Source organism: Sarcophilus harrisii, chromosome 6 (assembly GCF_902635505.1).
Source record: "Sarcophilus harrisii chromosome 6, mSarHar1.11, whole genome shotgun sequence".
Classification (NCBI taxonomy): domain Eukaryota; kingdom Metazoa; phylum Chordata; class Mammalia; order Dasyuromorphia; family Dasyuridae; genus Sarcophilus; species Sarcophilus harrisii.
Window position 1 is genome coordinate 44,788,200 of NC_045431.1, and position 25,163 is coordinate 44,813,362.

The 25,163-nt window shown below is 32.0% G+C and overlaps 1 protein-coding gene across 15 annotated transcripts in view; it reads left to right on the forward strand.

Annotated features, from left to right (window-relative positions):
- Window positions 1-25,163, forward strand: part of ADGRL3 (adhesion G protein-coupled receptor L3) — a 571,267-nt gene that overhangs the window by 423,878 nt on the left and 122,226 nt on the right. For all 15 annotated transcript variants that reach the window (XM_031942424.1, XM_031942418.1, XM_031942420.1 and 12 more), the window contains 4 exons: window positions 6,292-6,475; window positions 7,520-7,642; window positions 11,603-11,811; window positions 12,463-12,639. In XM_031942424.1, coding sequence (XP_031798284.1) covers window positions 6,292-6,475; window positions 7,520-7,642; window positions 11,603-11,811; window positions 12,463-12,639 — 693 coding nt within the window. The remainder of the gene's footprint in view (window positions 1-6,291; window positions 6,476-7,519; window positions 7,643-11,602; window positions 11,812-12,462; window positions 12,640-25,163) is intronic.

Below are 25,163 nucleotides of genomic sequence, written 5' to 3' on the forward strand. Positions count from 1 at the left end.
ACTTTTTTAATGAATATAAAAATAAACAAATTTCTAAAAGAAAAAGAAGTTATGGTTGAAATAAAAAAATTTTAAAAAATATTTAGGGAAGTGTGATGCTGATGATAATAGCTGACAAATGATATAATACTTTATAGTTTAGAAAATGTTTAACCTGCATTATCTCATCTAATCTTGAAGACATTAAGAATATTATAATGACTCTTACTCTATCCATTTGTACTGGGTAAGAAGCAGCTGTTCATCCTTTTTTTTTTTTCCTGGAATATCATTTCACCTAGTATGCAAAACTTGCTGTGCTCTTAATTCAAAAATTCTCATCCAATCATTTCAAACATCTCATAGAAGTAGGCATTTACTATAGCTACAGTTATGCTTGCATTCAAATAACCATTAATTGTTCTTTACCATAATTATTCTTGACTAGTCCTCAAGGCTCACAGCCTAGAGTAACTTTCTATCACCATATACACTTAGTGATTTAGGGTAGTGAGTGGTGAGATTGGTTAGAAACAGGGAGAGAGCAGACCATAATTTTCACCGAATCTAAAGGAAAGGAGGATAAAAAATAAGAAAAGTTGGATGTGATGGTTCAGGCCTGTAAACCCATCTTCAGGGAAGGCTGAAAGTGGCAGGTCTCTTGAGTTTAGAAATCTGAAGCTCCAATAGTTATCCTAAATACAGAATTAATGTGATGAGTCCCAGGGAGCAATGAGCCATTAGATTGCCTAAAGAGGGACAAACCGACCCAGACTAGAAGTAGAGGACGTCAAAGCTGTCATGATGCTTGGTGTGGAAATTGGGAACTGCTTTTCAAGTCTATTTCACCTAAACCTAACAGACCCATAAGTGGTAGCAGCTACTGTTGACTATTCTTGTTGAACATTTAAAACATGAAGTTTATGGTCTATATTATACTATAATATGCTGTGACTTAAAAAAACAATAAGCATACCAAAATTTATACATCCAAATAAGTGACATCTATTTGGTGGTGTTCCAGTACTTTTTAAACACCTTTTTTAGGATTACCATCAAAGCTGTAGGTGAATTCTCTGGAATATCCCCCAGCTGTAAGAAATATTTGGCCTCTAAGGATGTGTTTGATTAAAACTCATTCAGATTCAGGTCTTTTAACTTGTATACATAATCACAATGTGCATATATCACGGGGTCAAAAGTGAATAGTGATGAGGTAATCTTATGCAATGTCCAATTGAAAAGAAAAATTATTTTGAGTATGGAAAAGTTGTTGAGTTGCAGGGTCCCACAGTGACTACTTTAAAGGACAACAATAATCTGCATGCATAAATTTCAATATGCTCATAAAGAAAAAAATGAACTACATTAATTTTGTAATGACCTCATATAGTGAAGGGAGAAAATAATTTGACCAAAGTACAAAGAAGTTAAATGGTACGAATGGGATCTGAATTCTTAATCTTAGAACATTGAGTTGGTTCATTATGTTATGTGACCTGGTGTTTAAAGAAATCAAATGTTTTATTCCATGTTCCATTGCAAAGAAAAATAGCAAAATGAGATGTTTTCTTGTCTGGCAGGCATATTGTCTTGCAGGTTAAAATCTATTCTTCACAATTGTTTGATGATTTATTCTGTATATCTCAACAGTTATTACTTAATTTGACAAGTTCTTTGTCAAGGTGCATAGAGGCTTCAGGAGGAGAATGGTAGTGTCACATGACATATTCTGAAGCAATTTTTTTTCCATCAAATTAGAATATAAATTAGATATCAGAAAAATATGCAACAGAAAACAAAAGTTATTGAAACCTATTTGCCTAGTTTATTTTAAAGACTGTTGAATACTAATTAATGTCCTAGCATTAGCTATAACTTTTGTAAAATGAACCTGACCTTTCCAATTGAACCCAATGATCTAATAAGTTTACAATTGCCTTTACTTCTTTATAATATAGAAAAAAATCCAGCATATTTTTGAGGAATTTGCATTAAACTAAAGGAAAGTCTTGCAGATGCTTCTTTACAAGGGTAATTATGGTTTTGTCCAACAAAAGAGGGGAAAAAAATCTGTTTACTAAATCACATAGTCTGTTTGAGAAACACATACAGAACATGAAAACATATAAATAGATAAGCATTTAGAATTTATAGAGCTATAAATGCATAAAATCTTCATGCATTTTAAAGTTAAGTCACCATCAAGTCATTTACCTTCTCTTAGCCCAAGTTATATTATTTATAAATATAAATAATTCTTATACTCCCTAACAGTGTTATTTTTAAGAATATATTCTGTAAATCTAATATATAAGGCACATGTAAATATGAAATATTATTTGTGATTAATTAATTAATCTTTGACAATCCAGGGAATAAGAGATAGGAACAACCATAGAAAGATTAAGGGTGGAGGAAAATAACAGAACCTTCTGCAAAATGCTCTGAATGGTCAAAATAATCTGTTCTCATTAAGTCAAATTGGTCAGTTTGTTCAACCATCTGAAAGACTCAATAGCATTATAGGATCATGGATTTAGAACTGGCAAAGACTTTAGAAGTTCATGTAGTTTAACCTTGTCATTTTTAGAAATACAGAAATTCGCGCCCTGAGTTGTGATTTATCTGAGGTGTCAGGATGGAAATTTGAGCCTGGCCACTACAACTCCAAATCCAGTTTTTTTTTTTTTTTTTTCCATGTATCTTTTATCTGTATAGTGACTTCTCTTTATTGGAAAACTGTGATAACAATTTTGTAAAATGATTCCAGTGTTGAAAATACTAGAAATTATCATACATATATTTTATATTATATACATATGTGTCATGTAAATATATATATATATATATATATATATATATATATTTACCAGAAAACATATTCTTTTCAGTTGTTAATTTATTTTCTCTCTGGACCTATAATTTCACAATAGGGAATTCTTACATAAGAAACCCTCTCTAACAATGCCTCTCAGCAGATACCTGCAATTTGTCTTTATAATTGCTTGGGAAATTGAGGGGATAAGTGCCGTGTCCAAAGTCACACAACTGCTAATGTGTCGGAAGACACATTCGATTAGATCCAGGTCTTCCTTACTACAAGACTGGAACTCTACTATGCAATAATAACTCGTCTTTGAGATATTAATCAGAATAGTAAAACTTGGTTTAGTTCTTTGAGTGCAATATTCTTCACCCTAAGAAAGGATAAATACCAAATATTTATTAAGTACTTACTATGTGCCAAGCGCTGAAGATCAAAATACAAGTGAGCATTCTAGCCAGCCTTCAAAGAGTTTGCACTCTTTAGGGGGAAATATTTCATGACTGATAGATCAAGGAGAATATTTTTGATTTGGTAAGTCAAAGGGATGTTGAATAGAGCCACTGAAGAGAATCAATTGATAGCCTTTCCAAAAGCAATAATATTATTTTGATTTCTATTTGCAGAGCAAAGGGTGAAAAGATAAGAATCAATATGTCCTTAGGAAGTACAGTAGATGTCAAGAAGACCCAGTTAAATAGTTAGCTGGAATACAAAGCATGGTTTGGGGTATGGAATGGATAGACATATGCATTTGTTCTGAGTCACTAATCAGGGCAAAGTTTCCAAAACTCAGTGGATTAAACAATCAATGAATGGTTTCTGGAACAATTGTCCAGGAGGAGTAATAAACAGTGGCCAGTAGCAAGGAAATGGCTGGGCTAAATGGTAGGATGGAGTGGAAAGCAAAGAGCTAAACACAGATTTTATAATCAACTGACTAACATATGTTAATATTTCCTCGTACTTGCTATCTGGAATATAGTCCTTAGTTACTCTAATTCACCATCTTACAGATAAGGAAACTGAAACTTCAAAAGCTAGAATTTTAATTAAGAATGAAAAAAAAATCTAGTTAGCTAGTTGACTTAAAATTTAATGTTCTTTCTACCCTATCTTTATACTGTGAAAAGGGCCTTTTCCATGGGAGGATTGGATTTGAAACTTTCCTCATTGTGCCAGATAATTCAAATTTTTAGACTAAAATGCCGGTCTACATTTTCAATTCAATTCAATTCACCAGATATTCACCAAATGTCTATTTTGAGAAAGGTTCTGGAGATTCATCAATCTATTGGGCTTTGAGTAAATGTTGATTTAATATATTTGTCATGTGTGGACTTGGGGATTCCCAGAACTGTACATAAAATACATAAATCTGAATGATTCTTATAGATTATATCTTCTTATAAAAGATTGTAATTCACAGAAAAAATGGAAATGTCAAGTATATGTTTATTTAGTAAATGAAAACTCATTAACATCTCTTTAGTTTCTATGTTACCAATTCATTTATGGATTAGCTTAGGAATGATGAAAAAGTAGAAAAGCAGAAGTTTTGGGAGTCAACTTTACATGAGTTATTGACCCTTAATAATGGTAATAATTGACCCTTGAAGCTAAGACATTTTCTAGTTGATTATGGTTAGTAGTTATATCTTATCTTTCTTCTCATACAATCCTCTTTTCTAAGAAAGAAAATCAACAGATTTAGAATTCAGAACCATTTTTTTTTTTTTTTGCCCAAAGAAAAGTTTACCTTTCAGATGTAGTGGAGGTAGGAGTAGGAGAGTCTATTCTTTCCTTGATCAGATTTTTACATTTTTGAAGGGAAGGCATTTTTACCCAATATATTAATATTTTTTAATGAATATAGATCCTTAATTTAAAAGTATCAGACACCCCAAGAAAGAAAATTTCTTTGTTCTAAGAGTGTTTTAGGTCTCCATTTGACTTCAAGATAGATATTAAATGCTTCTATTTTGTCCATCTCCCTTGTGGCATTTCCTTTTCTCCTAAGAGGAGATCCTTTGAGGGATCTCCTTCTATGATCTGGAGAGACATATTCATTCCCTCTTATGAGGAAAGCTTTCAAAAAAAAAGTAGAGGAAGAGCTAAAGGATACTATGTGAAAATTACCAATCAGTTAAGTCATTTGAGATTCTTTGTTTTATTCATTTTCACAAAAACTTGTTGGAAGAGGAAGGGCAAGGAAATTAAAAAGGCAAGCTGAGAGACTGTTCTCCAGAAAAGCCTGTTGATGGCAATTTGTGTCAACAATCAGCATCTCGAAAAATGTCAAGAAAGACAACTTTTATCAAAAGGCAAATTAATTGTTAAAGCTAGTGTTAATTGGCAAGCAAGGTGTTTCATTATGAAACAGATTTTTTTTAACAGTCTGTAGTTACTAAGAAAACACCAACCAGAAGAAAATGCTTCAGTGCTATGGGTACTTCTTCCATTCCATCCTACTTTTGATAAATGTAATCAGCTCTGTTGAAAAATATTCATAGGAGACCTAGAAACTCTACCTGCAATGGCTAGCTCGATATTTTTCTTAATTAGTTTGAGCCTTAGTGATCAGTTGGTTCAATAACAATTTCTTTAAAACTATGAATTTATATTTTTTGCTATTTGCTACTTTTATATATCTAAATTAGCCCTAAAATAGGGTTTAGTTGAAGAAGAGATGCTCTTGTTTAGAATGTAGAACTGGAAGCAAACCTTAGGAAGTACATGACTTGCAACCATAGAAATGTAGATGAAGCAATGTGAAATATGGTAATTTGTGTCTATAAGAGAGTGTACCTACTGATTCTATCAAGGGGAAAAAAAAAAACCCTGAGAACTATGTATAGTACTGTTTATGAAGCTCTGTAATAGTAAATAGCGTGAAAAAAGTTTCTATAGATAGAACACATAGGAAAACCCTTATAGTTTACATGCCTTGATGTTTTTCCCCCCATTCTAATATTTTTTCTAGTTAGCTAAGAAAAATGATATGCTTACTTAGTCCTTATCTTTTCTGGAATGAAACCAAGAAGTGTTCTCTCTTATAGTCCTTGTTTGGGCCACCAGTTTTACAGGGACCTATAGAGAAAAAATAACTTTTTTTTTTTTTCCTTTTCCCTGGTAATTAATTCTTTCCCTCCAATCTGAAAATATACAATTTTAAAGCATACTCTAGGTTTAGTGGTCACAATCACATGGAAGCATGAGTTATTGATTCTAGGAATCTAGCATGAGTTTTTTTATTGTCATTCAAAATATTAGCAGTTTTCCCCCTGCCTAGCAAAGACTCAAATGGGGTTTACAGTAGAAAATAATGAGTCCTTCTGCAGTAACATGTCACAGGGGACGCTAGGACAATGCTGTAGTTGTGCTACTGCTGTGCCCTGCTTGCTGGGTAGCATGTACTCTCAGATGTCTGACAGCTCATGTGGGCTCACTAGAGACCTCTGTCATTCTGTTCTTCCTCTCTGCAGGCAATGGTGGAGACAGTTAACAACCTGCTCCAGCCACAGGCTTTGAATGCATGGCGAGACCTCACGACAAGTGATCAGTTGCGAGCAGCCACCATGTTACTTGACACTGTGGAGGAAAGTGCTTTTGTGTTGGCTGATAACCTTTTGAAGACAGACATAGTCAGGGAAAACACAAACAATATTCGTAAGTGATCCTCATTATCAAAAAAGAACCAATTTCTCCCTCTTGCTAGGAAAGGGAGAGAAAAAACTATCTTATAGGTTTGCCAAGAGGTGCTTTTTTGGTTTTATATGGTTTATATTCTTTGGTGAGTGGTGATTGCTTATTACTGTTAATAGGAAAACTTACATTTTCAGATAAGAATCTGTTATTCTGAAATTGAACATGGTAGAATAAACTCATCTTAAATAAAGGAACTTAGTTCTAGTTTACAAATATGGCATTCTGTAAGATATTTCTTTTTAAGACTAGAAGTTTGATTTTATATTAGATGAGAATTGAATATTTCTTGAAATTGGTTCAAAATCTAGGTATTAACCTTATAAATGAAGCCAGTAAAATTATATAAACTTTATATGGTTTTTGCTCACAAAGAAATTAAGACGTTTAATTATTTATGGGAAGAAGGCTGACAATTTTATTTTAGAGAATTTAATGAAGTTGATTTTAGCTTTTTAGATTAAAATATAAAATGAAAGTATGCCTTTCAAGAAGACAGACATAACTTATAGGGTGTTTAAAAACTCATTCCTCATGTTCATTCTTGTTAACAATATATACTTGTCTGATATCATATATTTTATTGCTTTTCTAAAAATTATATTTGAGTGTGAGTGAAGGCAAGTACATTGTAAATAAATAAAAGCCATTGGAGATTCTGATAAATTATATATAAGATTTCATAATTCCTTTATTATATCTTAAAAACATTTTAGAGATTTCAACAAATATTTCTTTTATATTATTATTAAAGCTTTTTATTTTCAAAACATATGCATAGATAATTTTCAACATTCACCCTTGCAAAACCTTGTGTTCCAATTTTCTTCCCCTTCTTCCCACCCTTTCCCCTAGATGGCAAGTAACCCTATATATGTTAAACCCGTGTAATTCTTCTATTCATATTTCCACAATTATCATTCAGCAAATATTTTAAAGGTAATTTTAAAAAAATAATATTTCTCAGTGTATTTTGAGCTTGTCCTGATCCTTTTCTATTGTTAACAGAATTGGAAGTTGCAAGACTGAGTACAGAAGGGAATTTAGAAGATCTAAAATTTCCAGAAAACATGGGCCATGGGAGTACCATTCAGCTTTCTGCAAATACTCTGAAACAAAATGGCCGAAATGGTAGGTTAGCTGTTTTGTTTTGGTTTTTTTAAAGATCTTTGGTACTAATTTTCTACTCATCATCAGTTAATTACTTCCTTACTTAATCTACCTCTATAGTCTGGCGACCTTTTCACCCTTACTTTCCCACTACTCTCCAAAACTTAAACTATTTTCTTAATCAAGTATAAGTCCTATGAGTGAATGAATGAATGAATGAACTAAAAAACAGGTATTAAATGTTTACGATGTGCCAGACACTGTGATAAGTTCTGGGAATATAATTAAAGTCAGTCCCTTATTTCAGGTAACTTATAGTTTAGTAAAGGGAAACAACATGTATAGGAAAATGGTTATCAGGAAAGGGAATTTGGGTAATGATTCATGTTGAATTGATCCATATTCCATATCAATTAATATATACTTTCTTGAAACTATGGTAATATTGTTTTAATTACTATCAAGAAGTAAAGGGACACTAACCCTGTGATAACAAACAAAAGGGTAAAGTTTCTGTAGGTAGACAGCTTTTTGGGATGTGAATCATATCTTGTATGGGGACGACCAGATAGATAGAACAGGCTCCATAGGTTTGCACTGACATAATCAAGGCAGCTCAGTACCAAGGTCCAGGGCCGCAGAGTAGATTAACTGGCCCAATCTCTGGGCCATGCATGATTTCTGAAAGTCCATTCCCAAAAAGGAAGATAAATAGAACACAGCAGAGCAGATGGCAAGATAGCTATCTGAACACAGTGTGTTCCATCCCATATATCTGTGCATCCTGCCCCAACTCCTCTGATTGTTTAGCCTATCAAGCTTTCAACCTTTGTCTCCTATATGAAATGCTTTTACTTATACCAAATCTTTTTGGCACATGAAATTTTAATCTATTCAGCACAATTTAGTGCTTAACTAAAATTTGTCATATCCATTTTAGGTGTGTTACCTTTAAGGTGCTTAATAAATGCTTATTAAATAATAAATTGATCAAACTTGTAGGAATACACAATGGACTTGATTAGTTCAATATGCAAAGATAGATGGCTTTTTCTCTCCCTTTTTTCCTTTACTATTTTTTTCTTCCTCCTTTTTTTTAAACTTATACCTTTTTGAAGCTATCTCTACTTGTAGGAAATACTACTCTGAGTATATTTACTGTAGTACTATATTTTTGTTGTTCCACTCATTATCTCAGCCAGAATGACTAATAAAAACCTCCCATCTATTAGGTATTTTTCTACACACACTCACACACACACACACACACACACACACACAAATAGGTATCTAAAATATATAATTGTTAACAAGTTGTTCCCAATTAGGAGATGAACTCCTTGAGAGAAGGGATGATATTTTTGCCTTTCTTTGTACCACCAGTGTTTAGAACATAGCCTGACACACAATGAGCACTTAATAAATGGTTACTGATTGACAGATTGGAAGAATATTGTGTCTATGTTCAATGAAATAGAATCACCTATAGAATGGAATACAGGCAAAATTCATTACCAAGAAATGTTATTACCAAAAAGAGTAAGATTTTAACATTCCCACTAGTATATTGTTGTTTAGGTTATGATTGTCCTATCCAAAATCCTCGTGAAAACAATTCTTTTCTAGTTCCCAGATGTAATAGGTAGTGTATATAAAAATCACTCAACTGTGTGATGTTGGTAGTGAATTCAGACTGAGCTTTTTACCCTAGGGACCTTAATCCTATTTCAACCTGACTCTTGTAATTGAAATACTTAAACAAAATTTTCTGACCATCTTATGAAATTCACAAAACAATAAACCATTTAAAAAAAAAAGGATTTAAAAACTTAAAGGGGAAAAATAGGGTAATTTGTACATGATGCAAGCTTTAATATTTAATTGATGTAAAGAACTGCTATGAATTTAGCCAGAGTGTTTGAATGATTGCATAAATTTGATCAATCAGTAGTAGTAAGTATGGGACTGGTGAGAATATAAAAGAGACATAGTGCAAAGGAAAGAACATTGGCTTTAAAGTCAGAGAACTTAAATTCAAATCCCACTGATGCTGTTTGCTGCCCAAGTGATGATGTTGGGTCTCTGACCTCATATCTCTAGTCTTCAGTTTCTCATTTTGTGAAGTAAAAGGCCTCTGATATCTCTTCCATCTCTCAGATCCATGTTACTATGATCTTAGATTATTTAGGCTAATGACCTCTAACAAAAAGGGAGATAGGGAAACTGAGGCCTAGAAAGATAGAGTGAGTTGCTCAACATTATCCTAATTGTATGACAGTTCTGGAATTTTAGACAAGGTCCTCAGAATCTCTTGTCCACCACATTTTTTCCTATTTCTTTTTCTTGCTTCCTTATGCTTTATATTTTTATTGATTTTTGGATATCCATGGAATGTATTTCCATTAAAAAGTTTATTATTATAGTACATATTTAAAATAAAAAGTATTTTGCTTCACTTAGGAAAAAAAGTTTTATTTTGCCATAAACTCTTTGAAAATAAAAGTATTGTTAGAATTTTATGCAGTATTTTAATGCCAGAATTTTAATGTCAGAATTTATGCAATATTTTAAATTTTAAATAGTAATCAATTCCTCCGCAAAACTGTTGTCTTTAATTTCCAAGTATTGGACTCTTATTTGTATGTCCATTAAAAGCAGCTACAATGTTATCATTGAACCCAAATTCTATTATAATTTGGGGTTGAAATGGTTCTTTCAAAAATATGTGAGCATTTAAAATATCTTGAATTAAATGCCAGATTTTTGGGGATCAAACAACTAGTAAATGTATAAGGGAGTATTTGAACCTACAACTTTTCTACTCCAAGTCCAAAGGAGTGAATTGTAGATGTGATACCTGAAATATAAAAAACAAAACAACACCACAAACAACAAAAAACAGCCATTTTGCTGTTTGTTACTTTGCTAATTTAATACTGCCTCATAAATATGTGCCAGAGACATAAAAAGTAAATAGAGAACATACATAACCATATGGAGCAGTCCCCTGAATATTATGGGCTTGATATTTGTTGAACTGAATTGATTTTTTTAAGTGTCTTTACCTGTTTATTGAATATATTCTACTCCCAATATACAAGTGTGGTCTGTTTTACAACAGTGGAAGTTTAATTTAACAAATATCCAAAATGCATTGTGTTATAAAGGAGAAAGAATTCTGTATTCCAAATCTGTAATTATTTTGGACAGATTATTTGTCTCAGGCTCCATTAAAGGTGTAGCTATTATTCATTTTCCTCAAAGATGCCAATGTGCATTATATATTTGTTAATTGTGAATTTGGAAATATATTTTTCTTAAATAGTGATTTATTGGGGAAGTAAGGATCTTTCCTATTTCCACATGCCTGATACTGCTAGTGAGGCAATGTAATATAAACTGAGAGTTTGTCCTGGGCATTGTCAGTAGCTGGATTCAACCCCAGAGGATTGGTGTTCAAAGCTCATGTCTGTCAATTACTAACTCTTTGATATTGGGCAAATCATTTCACAACCCTAAAACTCTTCCTCATATGGAAAAAGAGAGGACTAGACTAGATGACCTCAAAAGTTTTTTCTAGCTCTAATGCTGTGAGCCTTTGTTTGTAAGTGATTTTTTTCTCTGAATCATTTTAAAAGATTAAATGGGCATTAAGGACAAAGTCATTGGCAGTAAAACATTTTGTGGTGCCAGTTTATTTTTCCTTTATGTAAAGATAGTTATCATCTTCCCTTTTATGAATTTCCTAAAGAAGCTTTGGTAAAAGTAATTGTTAAAAGCTGAAAATTTTTAAATAGAGTTTAGAAGGAAATAACTGAACTTTAAGCAAATTGTAGCTGTTTAAAGTTTATTTTTAGTTACAAAAATACTGATAAAATTAAAGATGATTATGATATAATTAAACCTAGCAGAACTAATTAGACCAAATACATTAATCAACATTTGAACCCAACCTTTGATTTGAATCCACATTTATTTTAGGAGAGATCAGAGTGGCTTTTGTCCTGTATAACAACTTGGGTCCTTATTTGTCCACGGAGAATGCCAGTATGAAGTTGGGAACAGAGGCCATGTCCACCAATCATTCTGTCATCGTCAATTCCCCTGTTATTACTGCAGCAATAAACAAAGAGTTCAGTAATAAAGTTTATTTGGCTGATCCAGTAGTGTTTACTGTTAAGCATATCAAGGTAAGATAACAGCACATGTAAATTTATTTTGATTATCCAGTTAACTCACATTTTTATTTCCCTTACAAAATCAATTTTAAAACTGAATTTTTAAAAATTCTTATTCTATAATTTTTGACTAAGTCAGCAGCCTATAGATAATGCTGCTGCTGGATATTTTCCCCCTAGAGTATTTATTTTGAGGAGGGCATGTTTCTTTTATGTTTTGTGTCAGAATATTTTTGGGCAGTTAAAATTTTGGAAAATTATATAGAAAGTTTTGTTATATTTATTATTTTATTATAATTATTTCATTATTCACTCTTATGAATGTTATATATGGTAGGACTTCAGAAAAAAAAGATAAATTCCTCATAACCATATAATATTTGTACCAAAGTTAATTGCCAAGAACAATTAATTCTCTACTTTATATACAAATGAGTAGACGTAGTACTAAAATATTAAAATTTGTTTGCAGTTGTAATGAATCAATGACATAAAATTAATCTGGCATTAGAAATATAAACCATTCTGTTTATCTTGGACTAGGTGAATGCCACTAAAATAATACTTAAAAGCCCGAATCATTAGGGTAAGTTGGATTTGGAATATGTCCTCTTAAGTTATATCTTATAAAAGTTATTTGCTTTGAAAATTTTTTCCTTATAGCAATCTGAAGAAAATTTCAACCCTAACTGTTCATTCTGGAGCTACTCCAAGCGCACAATGACAGGTTATTGGTCAACACAGGGTTGTCGTCTCCTGACAACAAATAAGACGCACACCACATGCTCTTGTAATCACCTCACCAACTTTGCTGTATTGATGGCACATGTGGAAGTTAAGGTAAGATCCTACAAAACAATAAAATGTTAGGGCTCAGGAAATCATTGTAATGTCATAGGATCCAGTATACATTCAGACAATTCATCTTAATCACAATACAAGAACATATGCTATCCATGATATTGGTTTCCCAAAAAGAAATCAAGAATGTATAAGTGTGTGATTTACTTTTTCTCATTATTCTGTTTAGGAATCTCTTTCTGTCTAACCTGTATCCTTCTGCTGATTCTTTCCGTCCTCTCTGTGGGAAGCCACTTCCATTAGTTTCTCAAACGTTTTGTTTTCCAGGCCAAATACCCCTAGTTTCTATAAATTTTCCTTAAGAGATTCTCCACATGTTTTTTGTCAGTTTTGTTGCTCTCTTCCCTGAACCATCCAATTTTATTTGTTTATCTAAAGGATTCTTAGATCAATAATATAAAATAATGGTATTTTAGTTATTTTCTGAATGAATAACTATAGACATTTTGGGAGAAGTTATGGGTAAAATTATCTTGAATACCAGCATTATTTAATTTAAATAATTTTTATTTAAATTTATACAGTTTGATGAGTATTTGAAAAGGCATACCATTTTTGTTCAATGGACTTATTTAATCAATTTACTCATTAGTAGTCTATTCCTGATGATATCAGTTTTACAGAATATTAGGCTTAATCTTGTAAATTTACTATTGCTTCTCTACTTCTCTTCAAATATGGCATTCTTTATCTTCTAGACTAAAGTGGTTTCATTTTCATAGAATTTTTTTGTACTAAAACAAAATGAGTGTAAAACAATACCCATTAATTAAGGTTTTAGAATATTATCAAAGTTTTTTTTTTTTAAGAAATTTTTAATGGATTGTTTTTATATACTCTCTTTTTATATCAGTTTACATTTGCATCTGGATTCCTCCCAGTTATCAAAGAGCATAGTTACTGTTATCATTTTATTTGTATAATTCTAAATCATGTTGCTTATTTCTATCTTTTGTCATCTTTGTCAATTTTCTGAGTTTTGAGTGAATCCTCAAGGCTGTTTTGATTTATATTTCTCTTATTCATTGATTTGGAACATTTTCAATGGGATTGTTAATAGTTTACAATTTTTTTTTTAGATCTGTTGGTTTTTACCTTCTATCTATTCAGGAATGGCTTTTTATGTTTTTAAAAAAATGTTTATTGCCTATAAATCTCAGATATCAGATCCCTATCACAAATATTTGATTTTTGCAAGCTTTTTTCTAAATTGATCATTTCTCTTTTTTATCCTAGATAAATTAATTTATTATACAAAAGCTTTTCAATTTCATATACTCAAAATAATCTTATATTTTGTAATTGGTTTTTATTTTTTTATTTGGTTAAGAGTTTATTCTTTACTCATAGCTATTAAAGACATATGATCTGCACCTCTAATTTTTTTAGGATATAATTTTTAAAATTCGGGTCATGCCCATTTTGAATTTATTATATAATATATTGTAAAATATTAGTTTAATCCTCATTTCTGCCTGAAAACATTTCATTTGCAAAGAAGTAGTTCTTTTGTAGTTTATTAATAAATAGGGAATATTAAACTCTGAGTTGTTACACTTCCAAACTTAAAATTTAATACCTACTTCTTTTTAAATATTATGTTCTCTTACTCCAGACTAAAATTCAATAATTTTATGGGAATCATGGGAAGGGAAGAATACAAGTGAGAAAATTATGCAAAAGTAAATAAGATTCTAGAAGCATTTCCAAAATTTGTGGGGTTTTTTTTAATTATTAAAAGGTTACCCTTTTCTAATAACTCATTTGTTTCATATATCCTGTAAATTTCCAGGTTACATGTTTGGAATTGTTATATTTTATTTTTGCTAGAGTTAAAGTCTATATAAATTAGAATTCTGTATAAAACACAAAAGATAGAAAAATCCTTAAATTATCTAGTCCAGTCTTTTATTTTAATGGATGAGAAAAAAATCAGGAATCTTAAAATCATGGAATATATATAAGTTGGAAAGAACTATAAGACCATCAAGACTAATCTCCAGGGGAACAAGAATGTCCTCCATGATATATCAAACAATTTAGGTACAATCTAATGACCTTCAAGGAATAGAAACCTTCTATGTAGGAAGTCCATTCTCCTTTCCAATAATTCTAATTACTAGGATATTTTGTGGTTTGTTTTTTCTTTAATTGTCAGATATTTTGATATTTTCTATTCTTTGATTCAAGCAGAAACAAAACTACTCCTGCTTCCACATGTTAGCCCTTTAAATACTTCAGAACAACCATATTGTCTCTTCTAGGAATTTCCATTTTGAGAGAGTGGCCATTCAATTATGCTCATTCCTTCACTCTTCTCCCAGATGTGCACCTGACTTACAGAATGCTTCTACTCTTGCTATCTTTCCACTACCCCTCCCTTTTCAATTCCCATTTAAACTTTGTTTTCTCTCATTAGCTTTTTAAGGGCATGAACTGTCTTTTTGTCTTGCTTGTATTTTTGTATCCTCTGTGCCTGCGACATAGTAAGCACCTGAATTAAATATTTGTTGACTTGATCTCAAAAATATTTTCTTCTCTAGGCTAAACATCTACATTTATATCAACTGTTATTCACATTGCTTGAATTTAAGATCTCTTACCATCCTTTTTCCATTTTTCTTCCTTGAATGTATTACAGTTTATCATCAGTGTCTTTCCAGAACTAAACTACACAGGTGATCTAATCAAGACAGACTATATGGCCTCCCTAGTTCTGCACCTTTTAAATCTCTTAATTCAAACTACAATCATGTTTTCTTTTTTTTTTTTTTGCTCAAATATTGTTAACTCATTTGACCTCTAAGCCCCACTAGTTTCCAATCTTTTCTAGATGAAGACTATCCTCTGTACTCATTTCTCCATCTTATATTTGTGAAGTTGTGTGTATATGTGTTTTAGACTTGTAGAATATCTTACTTGTGTACTTATTAAGTCTTTTTTTTTTTTTTTTTTTTTTTTTTTTTTAGTAAATATTGGCAATAGTATAATTTGGGAAAATTTTAAGCTTCTTTCTTTCATTCAACCAATTAGATATGCCCCCTAGCTTTAGCACACATATGCAGATTTCCTAAACATGTCACCTATACCTATCTCCAAATTATTGACAAGTGCAACTTTTAACAAAAAATCTTCCATATTGGCATACAAACTTGTTTGACTATAGCTCTACAGCTAGGTCCCAATGAGTTAGAATAATGAATCTCCTGGAACATATATTAAAATTCCTAATATTGTATAATTATAGTTATGTACAATATGGTATTATCATTGTTCAATTCAATTGTGCCTGAATTTTCATGACCTCATTTGGGGTTTTTTTGACAAAGAGATTAGAAGGGTTAGCCATTTCTCCTCTAACTCATTTTACAAATGAGGTCACACAGCTAGTAAATTTCAGAGACCAAATTCAATCTCACAAAAATGAGTTTTCCTGACTCCAGACTCAGTGCTCTATCTACTATGCACTAATGTGAACACTTTAGGAGAGTTATTATTTGCACTAGTTGAGATTTATCTCTTCTCTTTAGGTCTAGCCATTCAACTAGTTCTGAATAGATTTAATTCTGCACTTGTCTAGCCCATCTTCATGTCTACAAGAGTAACATGAGTTACTGTATCAAATGTTTTGCTAAATTCTAACTAAATTATATCTACATATTATCTTGATCTATCATTGAAAATAAGAAAACGAAGACCTATTGAATTTTTGCAATCATAGCTCCTTTTTGGGATTTTTCTCTAATCATTTTTGTAATATTTTGGTCTGATGGGTTACTAAACTATAGATAAAAGCTAGCAAATCTAACCTGCTGCCTGTTTTTAGAGACAGCTTTTTCTCCCTCTCTCTCTCCCTTTTCCTTTCTCTCTTCTTCTCCCTCTCTTTTTCCCTCCCTTTTTCCCTCCCTCCCTCTCTCTTTCTCTTAGTAGTGTGACTTCCCTCCCTTTTTCTTTCTCTTAGTAGTGTGACTTTATTTAAAATGTAAAAAATCATTCTTAGCTTATGGTGGTACATTTAGCCTGTGGATCATAATATGATGTCCCCTGCTCTAGAATGTTGGTAGGAAACAGTCAAATTCATTGGTACTATGGTTTGAAGACTGCCCTTTCTTTCTTTTTCCAATAATTAGGACAATATTTGTTTTCCTCCAATTAGGTAACCTTTACTATTCTCCATATTCTTCCAGTGATCCCGAGGTGCTTACTGCTACAAAGACCTATTTTTTAAATACCATGATCTTCCTGGCAATGTTTTATGACTACAAATTATGACCACGAATTCCATGATCTCAGAATAAATCTAATGGCGAATGTCTTTTGAGGCAATTCAAATATACATAATGGATAGAAGAAAGCAGCAACATATTTGTAGAGATGATGTGTTCATAAGAAATGATATCACAGATTAACTAGTGATATGTACAGCCAGAAAAATGAGAGGGAAGGAAAACAAAAGGGTAGTCGCCTTCATGCTACACTCCTACTTTTGAAATATTAAAAGAATAAGATGCAGGTCTACGCTACTTTTATTGGAATATCTATGGAGGATTTATGGAAAGACTTGTATAAGAATTTGGTAGGAGAAAAAGGTAGGTCTCCTGCCATGCACTATACCAATGAAAATAGCATAATCATACTGACAAATGAGATCTCATATCAATTGTTTTATTGAGATTGGAAACCAATTGTGATCATTGTTATATTTTCAGACATTTTAACACTGTGTGAGATCTTGCTTCTATGTGTTTCCTTATCATATGCAATTTAATATTTTTTTTCTTCTTTTTATTAAATGTTGTCCACTTTTATCTAGCTCAAATTTCTATTCTTTTGGATTTGGTCAACTTTCACTATAATTGAAGAAAAGTCTAAGATCAAGGAAGAGTAAATTTCTTTTTTTTTTTTTTTTTTTTTTGTTCTATTCTGAAATCTGCATCTAAGTAACTAAAATAATAAGTACACAAAATATTTGCAACTATATTGTAAACATCAACTCATATATTGGTACTTGAAACCTATTCAATTCATCCACAATTGCCTCTCCCCTCTTATTGAAGAACTAAAGAGCAGAACACTAGTCTCCTCTCAAAACTCTCCCTTAAAGAGAGGGCTCACAACTTTCCTGGTAAGTTCATTTTGTATCAGTAGCTCTGACTCCATGAGATACATATCTCCTGGTCTTCTTTTCTCTTCCCACTCTTTGCAAGTTCCTTTAGTATATTGTTTTCCCCATTAGTTTGTAATCTCCTTGAAGACAGAGACTGTCTTTTTTTTCTTATTTTTTATTTTCTAATCTTATTTCTTATTTTTTATTTTCTAATCTAATTCAATTATATTGAATAATAATCTTATTATTCAAATCAGGATATTGAGCTATCCTCAATAGGTAGCCTATAGTAACTAGCACATAGTAAATGCTTAATAACTGTTTATTACATTGAATTTCAATAGATGTTCTTCTTACAGTCAGGAAGACCACCCAACTGTCATTACTTTTTAGGGAATGTAATATCAAATTGATGTTCACTAAGAGGACTAAGAAAAGTCTAATTTTTTTAATTGAGAAAGACTAAAAAATATCATTGAACAAAAATGGCTTAAAATTATCTATATTTTATTTTAAGTGTGAGAAAATAATCTGTAAAAAGGCTGTTCCTATAGGCAAATTATCTTCATTACTTGTCATGAAAAATCAACATTATACTGTCTTTTCTCAGCTCCTCTTAATAAATAATTCAAATGGATATGCTTGATCTATGGTGATCTGTATTGCTTAATACTTTGGTACTGTTACATTTTTACTTTATCAACTGAATTTCCAATCTTCTTCACAAAACAGTGATATTCTTGCCTTAATAATTTCAATTTATAATTCCAGTAGAAAACTCTACCTAAGAATAGCAACTCTTATTAGTCAAAAACATTGTGTAAATAAAGTAATAAGGATTTGAATGCAAGATGAAGATTAGCATTTGACTCTATCGGGTTCAGAAAGGGAATGTATTGCTTCTACATGTTATCACTTGCCAGAGATAAGATGGGGGAAGGGGGAGGAGGGAGGGAAGAGGTCTCTTTCCTCTAGCAAATGATAGGTTTTACATGAAAGGGACTGAGTTTTGGAATTTGGGCTTTAATCTGAAATATCCTTCAGTTCACAAAGAAATATCAGAGGTTAAAAATAGAAGCTAAAATTTGAGTTGTCTTGTCAATGTAGAAATCATTGGATATTCTATACAAGGATTTTTCAAAGTGTGGCTATCACACTGGACAATTCTTCACTGAATCTTAGAATTGAAATGAATTTCAGAGACTAGTCAGTTCATTATAGATCTGTACATGAATCCCTGTGACATACCTGATAAATCAGGCTGTTATTTGAATACCTCCAGTGAGGGAGTATCCAGTACATCAGAGAGAGAGAGCCCATTTTTCTTTTGGCCAGATCTTTGTTTATTTTCACCATATATCAAAATCAAATTTCCCTCTGCATCTTCTGGTTCTGACTTTTCAAGCCAAACAGAAGCCTAATTTTCCTTTTTCAAGATAGAGTAGATTACTAAAGCCTATTTTCTTATTTAGTTGTCTTAGTTTATTGATAAAGACATAATTGTACTGGAAGACTTCGTGTTTTAAGGGGAAATGTTGAAAATATTAAACTATTTTGCCTGTCTATAGTGGAATATATGCCTTTTAGTTCTATATAATCACTTATTACCTCAGAATAAAGATTAATGGATAGTGCTTCTTTAACCCTGTCAAAACCATTATAAAATTATGGAGTTTTAATTACAGCCACTTAAGGGGTACAAATGTAAGTGTTCTTGGTAGGAGAGTAAGGTTATGTGCTATTGTATGAAGAGAATTCTTTAGAAGTCCCATGAGTTATGAACTATACTTTAATTATTAGAATGGTGAGGTAAAGTTCTACTTCATTCCTTCTGTGATTGATAGCCGTCTGGTTTCTTAATCAGTGTAGCTATATATCTCTGTCTTAAGTGGGGGAAAATAACAATTACTGACCAGACAAGTGGTGATTTATCTAACATTTTTTCAACAGGGCATTTGTAGGATCAATTCCTTGTTGAACAAGGAAGACTGCTCAATTGAGAAAAAAATTGTTTTTAATATACTGACCATATAAGAATTAAATGACCCCAGAGCCACCTTAATTTGCTTAATCCACTGTGTATTTGCTATGGCTGGATTCCTATATTTCAGTGAACCTGAAAGAACTCAGGCTTTCTTTCTATTTCCTCATTTATGTATTGCTATCTTTGCAATTATTTTTTTCCTCTTTCCCAATCCCTTCCCATTAAAAGCTCTTTACAAGCAACTGACATATTTTAAGAGGTGTTGGATCTAATTCATGTTATTCAGAAGTTGGAAAATGACTTATCATTTCTTCCATGCTGGGCAATCTCAAGGGAATTTTATAAATAAATACATGAAGTCATGTTAGTTTATTTCATTCCCCAGATGAGCTTTTTCAGGTGAGATGTTACACATCATCATGAATTTTTACAGTTACAAATGCCAGCAAATGTTAATCTAGAGATTCTTAGCTAAAAAATCTACACTGATTAATTCCTACAAATGGCAATTAAAAGAGCTAGATTCAGCTGCTGACTAAAATATGATGACACATCTGTTCAGAAAAGTAGCAAAAATAATACCTTGTTAAGAAAACTATAGAAATAATGACCATTGAATTCCCATGATAGGTATAAAATTACCATGCTTAATCACCAGTTATCAAACGGCTAACTTTCAGTATGCTTAATATGTCATAGAAAGTACCCTATAAAATATGCTATTTTCATAATTTGCAGACAAGTTAACAGTAAAAATGAAAATTTTGTCCTAACTTGTTTCAAGACCATAAAATAAGTGAAGAATTATTGTTACACTAAGTAGTAGAGTGAATGTTCATGTGAGAAAGCTCTCTGCAAAAATGATGTTAAACAAAACAAATGAGCAGCAACAAAAAATGCTTCATCTTAACATGAAAACTTGAGAAATTAATTAAAAATACTTTTTAAAAAGATGCATAAACATCTGTCCAATATTAGCATCTTTTGTGTGTGAACAGATAGATGAAAGCTCAGTTGGATTTGGCAGTCTATGAATAGGAATTATTACTTAGAAACCTCTGTCGAGAGTTTCTGCAGCCTGAGTTCATAGAAGTGCCAATAATAACTATTCGCTCTACTATAAACAAAAAAAAAGATCTCTTTTGGGGGGAAATGTTTATTCTCTCTAGGGTATTTTTCTCTAACTTTTTAATGTCTTAAGACTAGAAAAGGCCTCTTGGGAAGAATGAAATTAGAAGTATTGTATCCAATAGAATATTATTTACAGATGAGATATTAATAACTTTTTTTGTGAAGCTCATGAACAATTAAATTTTTCTTAAACTTCACAAATTCAACAATAGCTAACAGGTATTTATTAAGCTCTTTTGTCAGACTCTGTGGTGGATACTATTGTCAGTGTAAATAGGAAGTGGTCTCCACCTTTAAGTAGAGTATAGCCTAATAAGGAAGATATAATATATGCATGATTATATGTTATATTTAATACACATAGGACAGTAGGCATATAAAGTTTAGTAGTTACTGATGTTTTATCAGTCACAATTTTTTCCAGTGGTAATAATATCCATGGCTCTTCCCTTCAGCCAAGTGTTTATTATTTTTCTGTCATTTAGATCTTTTAAAAATCAATTCCTCTGTGTCCTCAAGATGTCATATCCAGTAGGAGTCATATATATTTATTCATATATATATATATATTTCGTTTATCCTGATTTCTCCCAATTGTTTTTCCTTTTTATTTTCTTTAGAGATATTTTAAAGTTTTTATTCCACACTTTCCAGTATATCATGCTAGTATCAATATGGATGGCTCCATTACTGATGGAAAACAGTTTATATAGTAATAGTTTATGTAAAATAGTTAACATAGTAATCTTGCCAGAACTTTTCTCTTTTTAATTTTTGTTTTACTCTTTATAATTTCACTCTTTAAATGCTCTTAATATAACCTATTCATATTGGATCTCTTGCCATGCTTTTGGTAAACTTGCTTTTTTACCTTATTATTTTGACTTTTTATTGTTTTATTACATGAAACAAGTTAGAAAATTATCAGCTGAATGAAAGAGGTCACATTGAGGCATGAGAGATTCAAGGATTAAAAAGGTCACATCTAAGTGGGAAATTTTATCAAGTAAATGTTATCAAGTAAGTAGATTTTATCAAGTACCTGAGTTTTTATAAGAAAATTATTTTAATATTCTAAGATTGGAGTGGGAGTATCCATTCTAGAAATAAATGATACCATGGTTAAATTCCATTGATTGAGGAAGGAGCTAGACAAGAGCTAGCAGTAATGGAAGGTACCATTTCTTTGCAACTTAAAAGCACATAAATGGGAGAAAAAACCGGAAATATGTATTTGAACTGAATGGTAGTTAGCTTGGAATGTCAGGTTAACAAGTTTGCATTTTTTTCCATTGGGATGTTTCTAAAAATTTGTGCACAAAGGAATGAGGTAATTACATCTGTATTCAAGGAGTGTCAGTCAGTGGGTGTGAAGGACAAATTGGAATAGGGAAAATCTAAATGAAAGGATATCAATCATGAAGTTATTGCAATAATCTAGGTGAGACTTAACACAGACTTACATTTAAATTGGCAAGTCTATGTTAAAGGCCAATAGAAGATCAACATTTTAGAATTGGAAAGGACCTTCATGATATCTAGTTAAATGAAAAGGAATTTTAAAAGCACTGAAGAAATAAAATGAAAAAAGAATTGTAACTGGTTAAATGTTCATTGAATTTGAATTGAGGTAGAAAAAAGATTTGAGGCTCTGCTGAGGAATTCTATTAGACAAGGTCCTTTCCATTTCTTAATTCTGTGATCTATGAATCCATTGGGCATATAAGAACCTCGATGAGAGACAACACTTTGTAGCTGATTATGCTCTTAGGGGTTGGACAAAGTTATATTAGAGAGTACAATCAGGATGTTCTTTTCCCAGGGTTCTAGATATATAATTTGAATTCCCAGAAGATTTTGTCTTAGCAATATGTATCTCTGTCTAATTTCTTGCTGGATTTTTAGTACTTGAGCTTCTGTATAAGGTCCAATTTCTGGATATATATGGGCTGATAAAATTAAAATTAATTCCTGTAATCAATTGTGAGCTCATTATATTGGGATATCCTTTTGTCAGAGTTTTCCTCTGACAAGTGTAGCGTCTTTGGTGGATCAATGCTTCTCATGAATCAATCTCTGTCCAAGATCCATTGTATTATATAACCTATCAATGCATTTGCTACGGTGAACTAAAGTGAAAAAAAATTAGCCCAGGGCAGAATGAATTTTATTTATAGACATATGATTAACCAGTAAAGGAGATTTGGGGATACTTGATCTGAACAATTAATCTCAAAGTGATGGACCCCTAGTTTTGATATCTCCTTGACCTAGTATATTATCTTTCAGACTTGATGAACTCCCTCTATGGTGATTTTTTACATGTAATAGTTGTGCTGCAGTCTGGTAAGAGAACATTCACAGTATAATATTTATTTTGGGGTATCTTCTAGAAGAGCTTTGGCATGGAGGTGTTCGTTAAAGGAGGGTAATCAGGAAAGGGAAAGGTCTTAAAAATCATGAATTCTTTGGAAGGAAATCAGGATGTATGGTATAAAGAAGGAAGGCACAATAGATGACTTCAAGGGTTTGAAGATTGCTAATATTGGAGAGAGTTTACAGTTGCTTTACTTGGCCTTTGGGAAAGAACTAGAAGCAGTAAGAAGAGAAGCAGATTTTCATACTACATAAGTAAAAAGTGCCAAATAAGAGTTATGCAAAATCAAAATGAGTTCCCTACAATGTGAGTTATCCATCCCTGAAAAACTTGATATAGAACTTGGTATAATGCAGAGAGAGTTTTTAACTCAAGTGTGGGTTGGAAAATTGGTGACTTCTGAAACTCTGATTCAATGAAACATGATAGAATAGTCGAGTCGTACATGTTGAGATAGCATGTGAAAGAATGGGAGTTGGTCAGAAAGGGGAGAGTGAGAATGGAAAGAAACAAAGAGAGGCCAGTACAGATCTGGGGAATTGTCTACATTAGTGGGACATGAAAAAGAAGAGGATCCAGTGAAAAAGAGAAACATTTTCCAAAGGGCAAGTGAAAATTCAATCACAGCTCTAGAATGTTGTGTCTAGTCTGTTAAAATCCAAACCTTTTTTTTTCTGTCTCTTGCCTTCTGTGGGGCAAAAAGGAAAATAAAAAAAGCTCTGAATGTTTTGAATGTTCAATAACTCTTGCTTTGTTCTGGTTTTCAAGTTTAAAAATGTTTGAAATTGTTCAAAAGAGGTTTAATCCTTTGAAAAGGCAATTGCTGGCAGGAGAAACCAGTTTGGCTTACTGTCCCTAATCCTTGGAGAAGCAGAAGGGAGTAGACTCTTTCTATTGTGTGCAAAACAACCTGAGCTGAAGACGTAGAAGGAATGTACTGAAGGAAACCTGGACTCCTAGGCCCATCAACCAATAAAATGGTGCCAAGTCTTTTTATGTTAAAAGTGAAAGGGGTGGGGGGGAGCTGAATAGCCACATTTTCTATGAGTTCAGTTTGAACCACACACAGGATGCAAGGACAAAGAAGAACTTTACTCCCACAGTTAAATGCAAAGCTAAACAGCCTAAAAAGGGCAGAAAAGTTCTAATTTCAGCAGTGAATAAATCCTCAATATTTTGTAGGTGTGTATTGATTTAAATGAATCCAATTAGAGGCAGCTAGGTGGTAGAGTGGTGATAGAGCACTAGCCCTGAAGTCAGACATTTAATTACTTCCTAGCTGTGTGACCCTAGGCAAGTCACTTAACTCCAATTGCCTTAGCAAAAAAAAGAAAGAAAGAAAGGAAGGAAGAAAGAAAAGAAAAGAAAAGAAAAGAAAAGGAAAGGAAAGGAAAGGAAAGAAAAGAAAAGAAAAGAAAAGAAAAGGAAAGAAAGAAATTATCATGGAAGAATCAAGCCTAAAGTAGAAAGAAAGGAAGGAAGGAAGGAATTCAATTAAATTAATTATCATGGAAGAATCAAGCCTAAAGTAGCAATAATAACAGGATTATTTGAGAAAAGCTGCTGGGCCTTTTCTGAGCATAAATATTTGTAAAGAATTCCTATATGGAGGAAAGAGTTAAGTGTGTTGGAAGTCTAAATTAAAGTGAGTAGAGTCTTAGGTTTTTTTTTTTTTTTTTAATGGATTTTTGAGATTACCAATCAGGAAACCAAAGTTTGGAAAGATTGACAAGGACACATATAAAATAATTAGTAAAATGAGGAATGGAAACCAAGGTATTCTCTATCCCAAAACCTCTTGCTTCCCAGGCTTCTTCAAATTCCAGCTAAAATCCTATCTTCTGTGTGAAAGTCTTTATCGCCCTTAATTCTACTCTCTTCCTTTTGTTGATTAATTACACTTT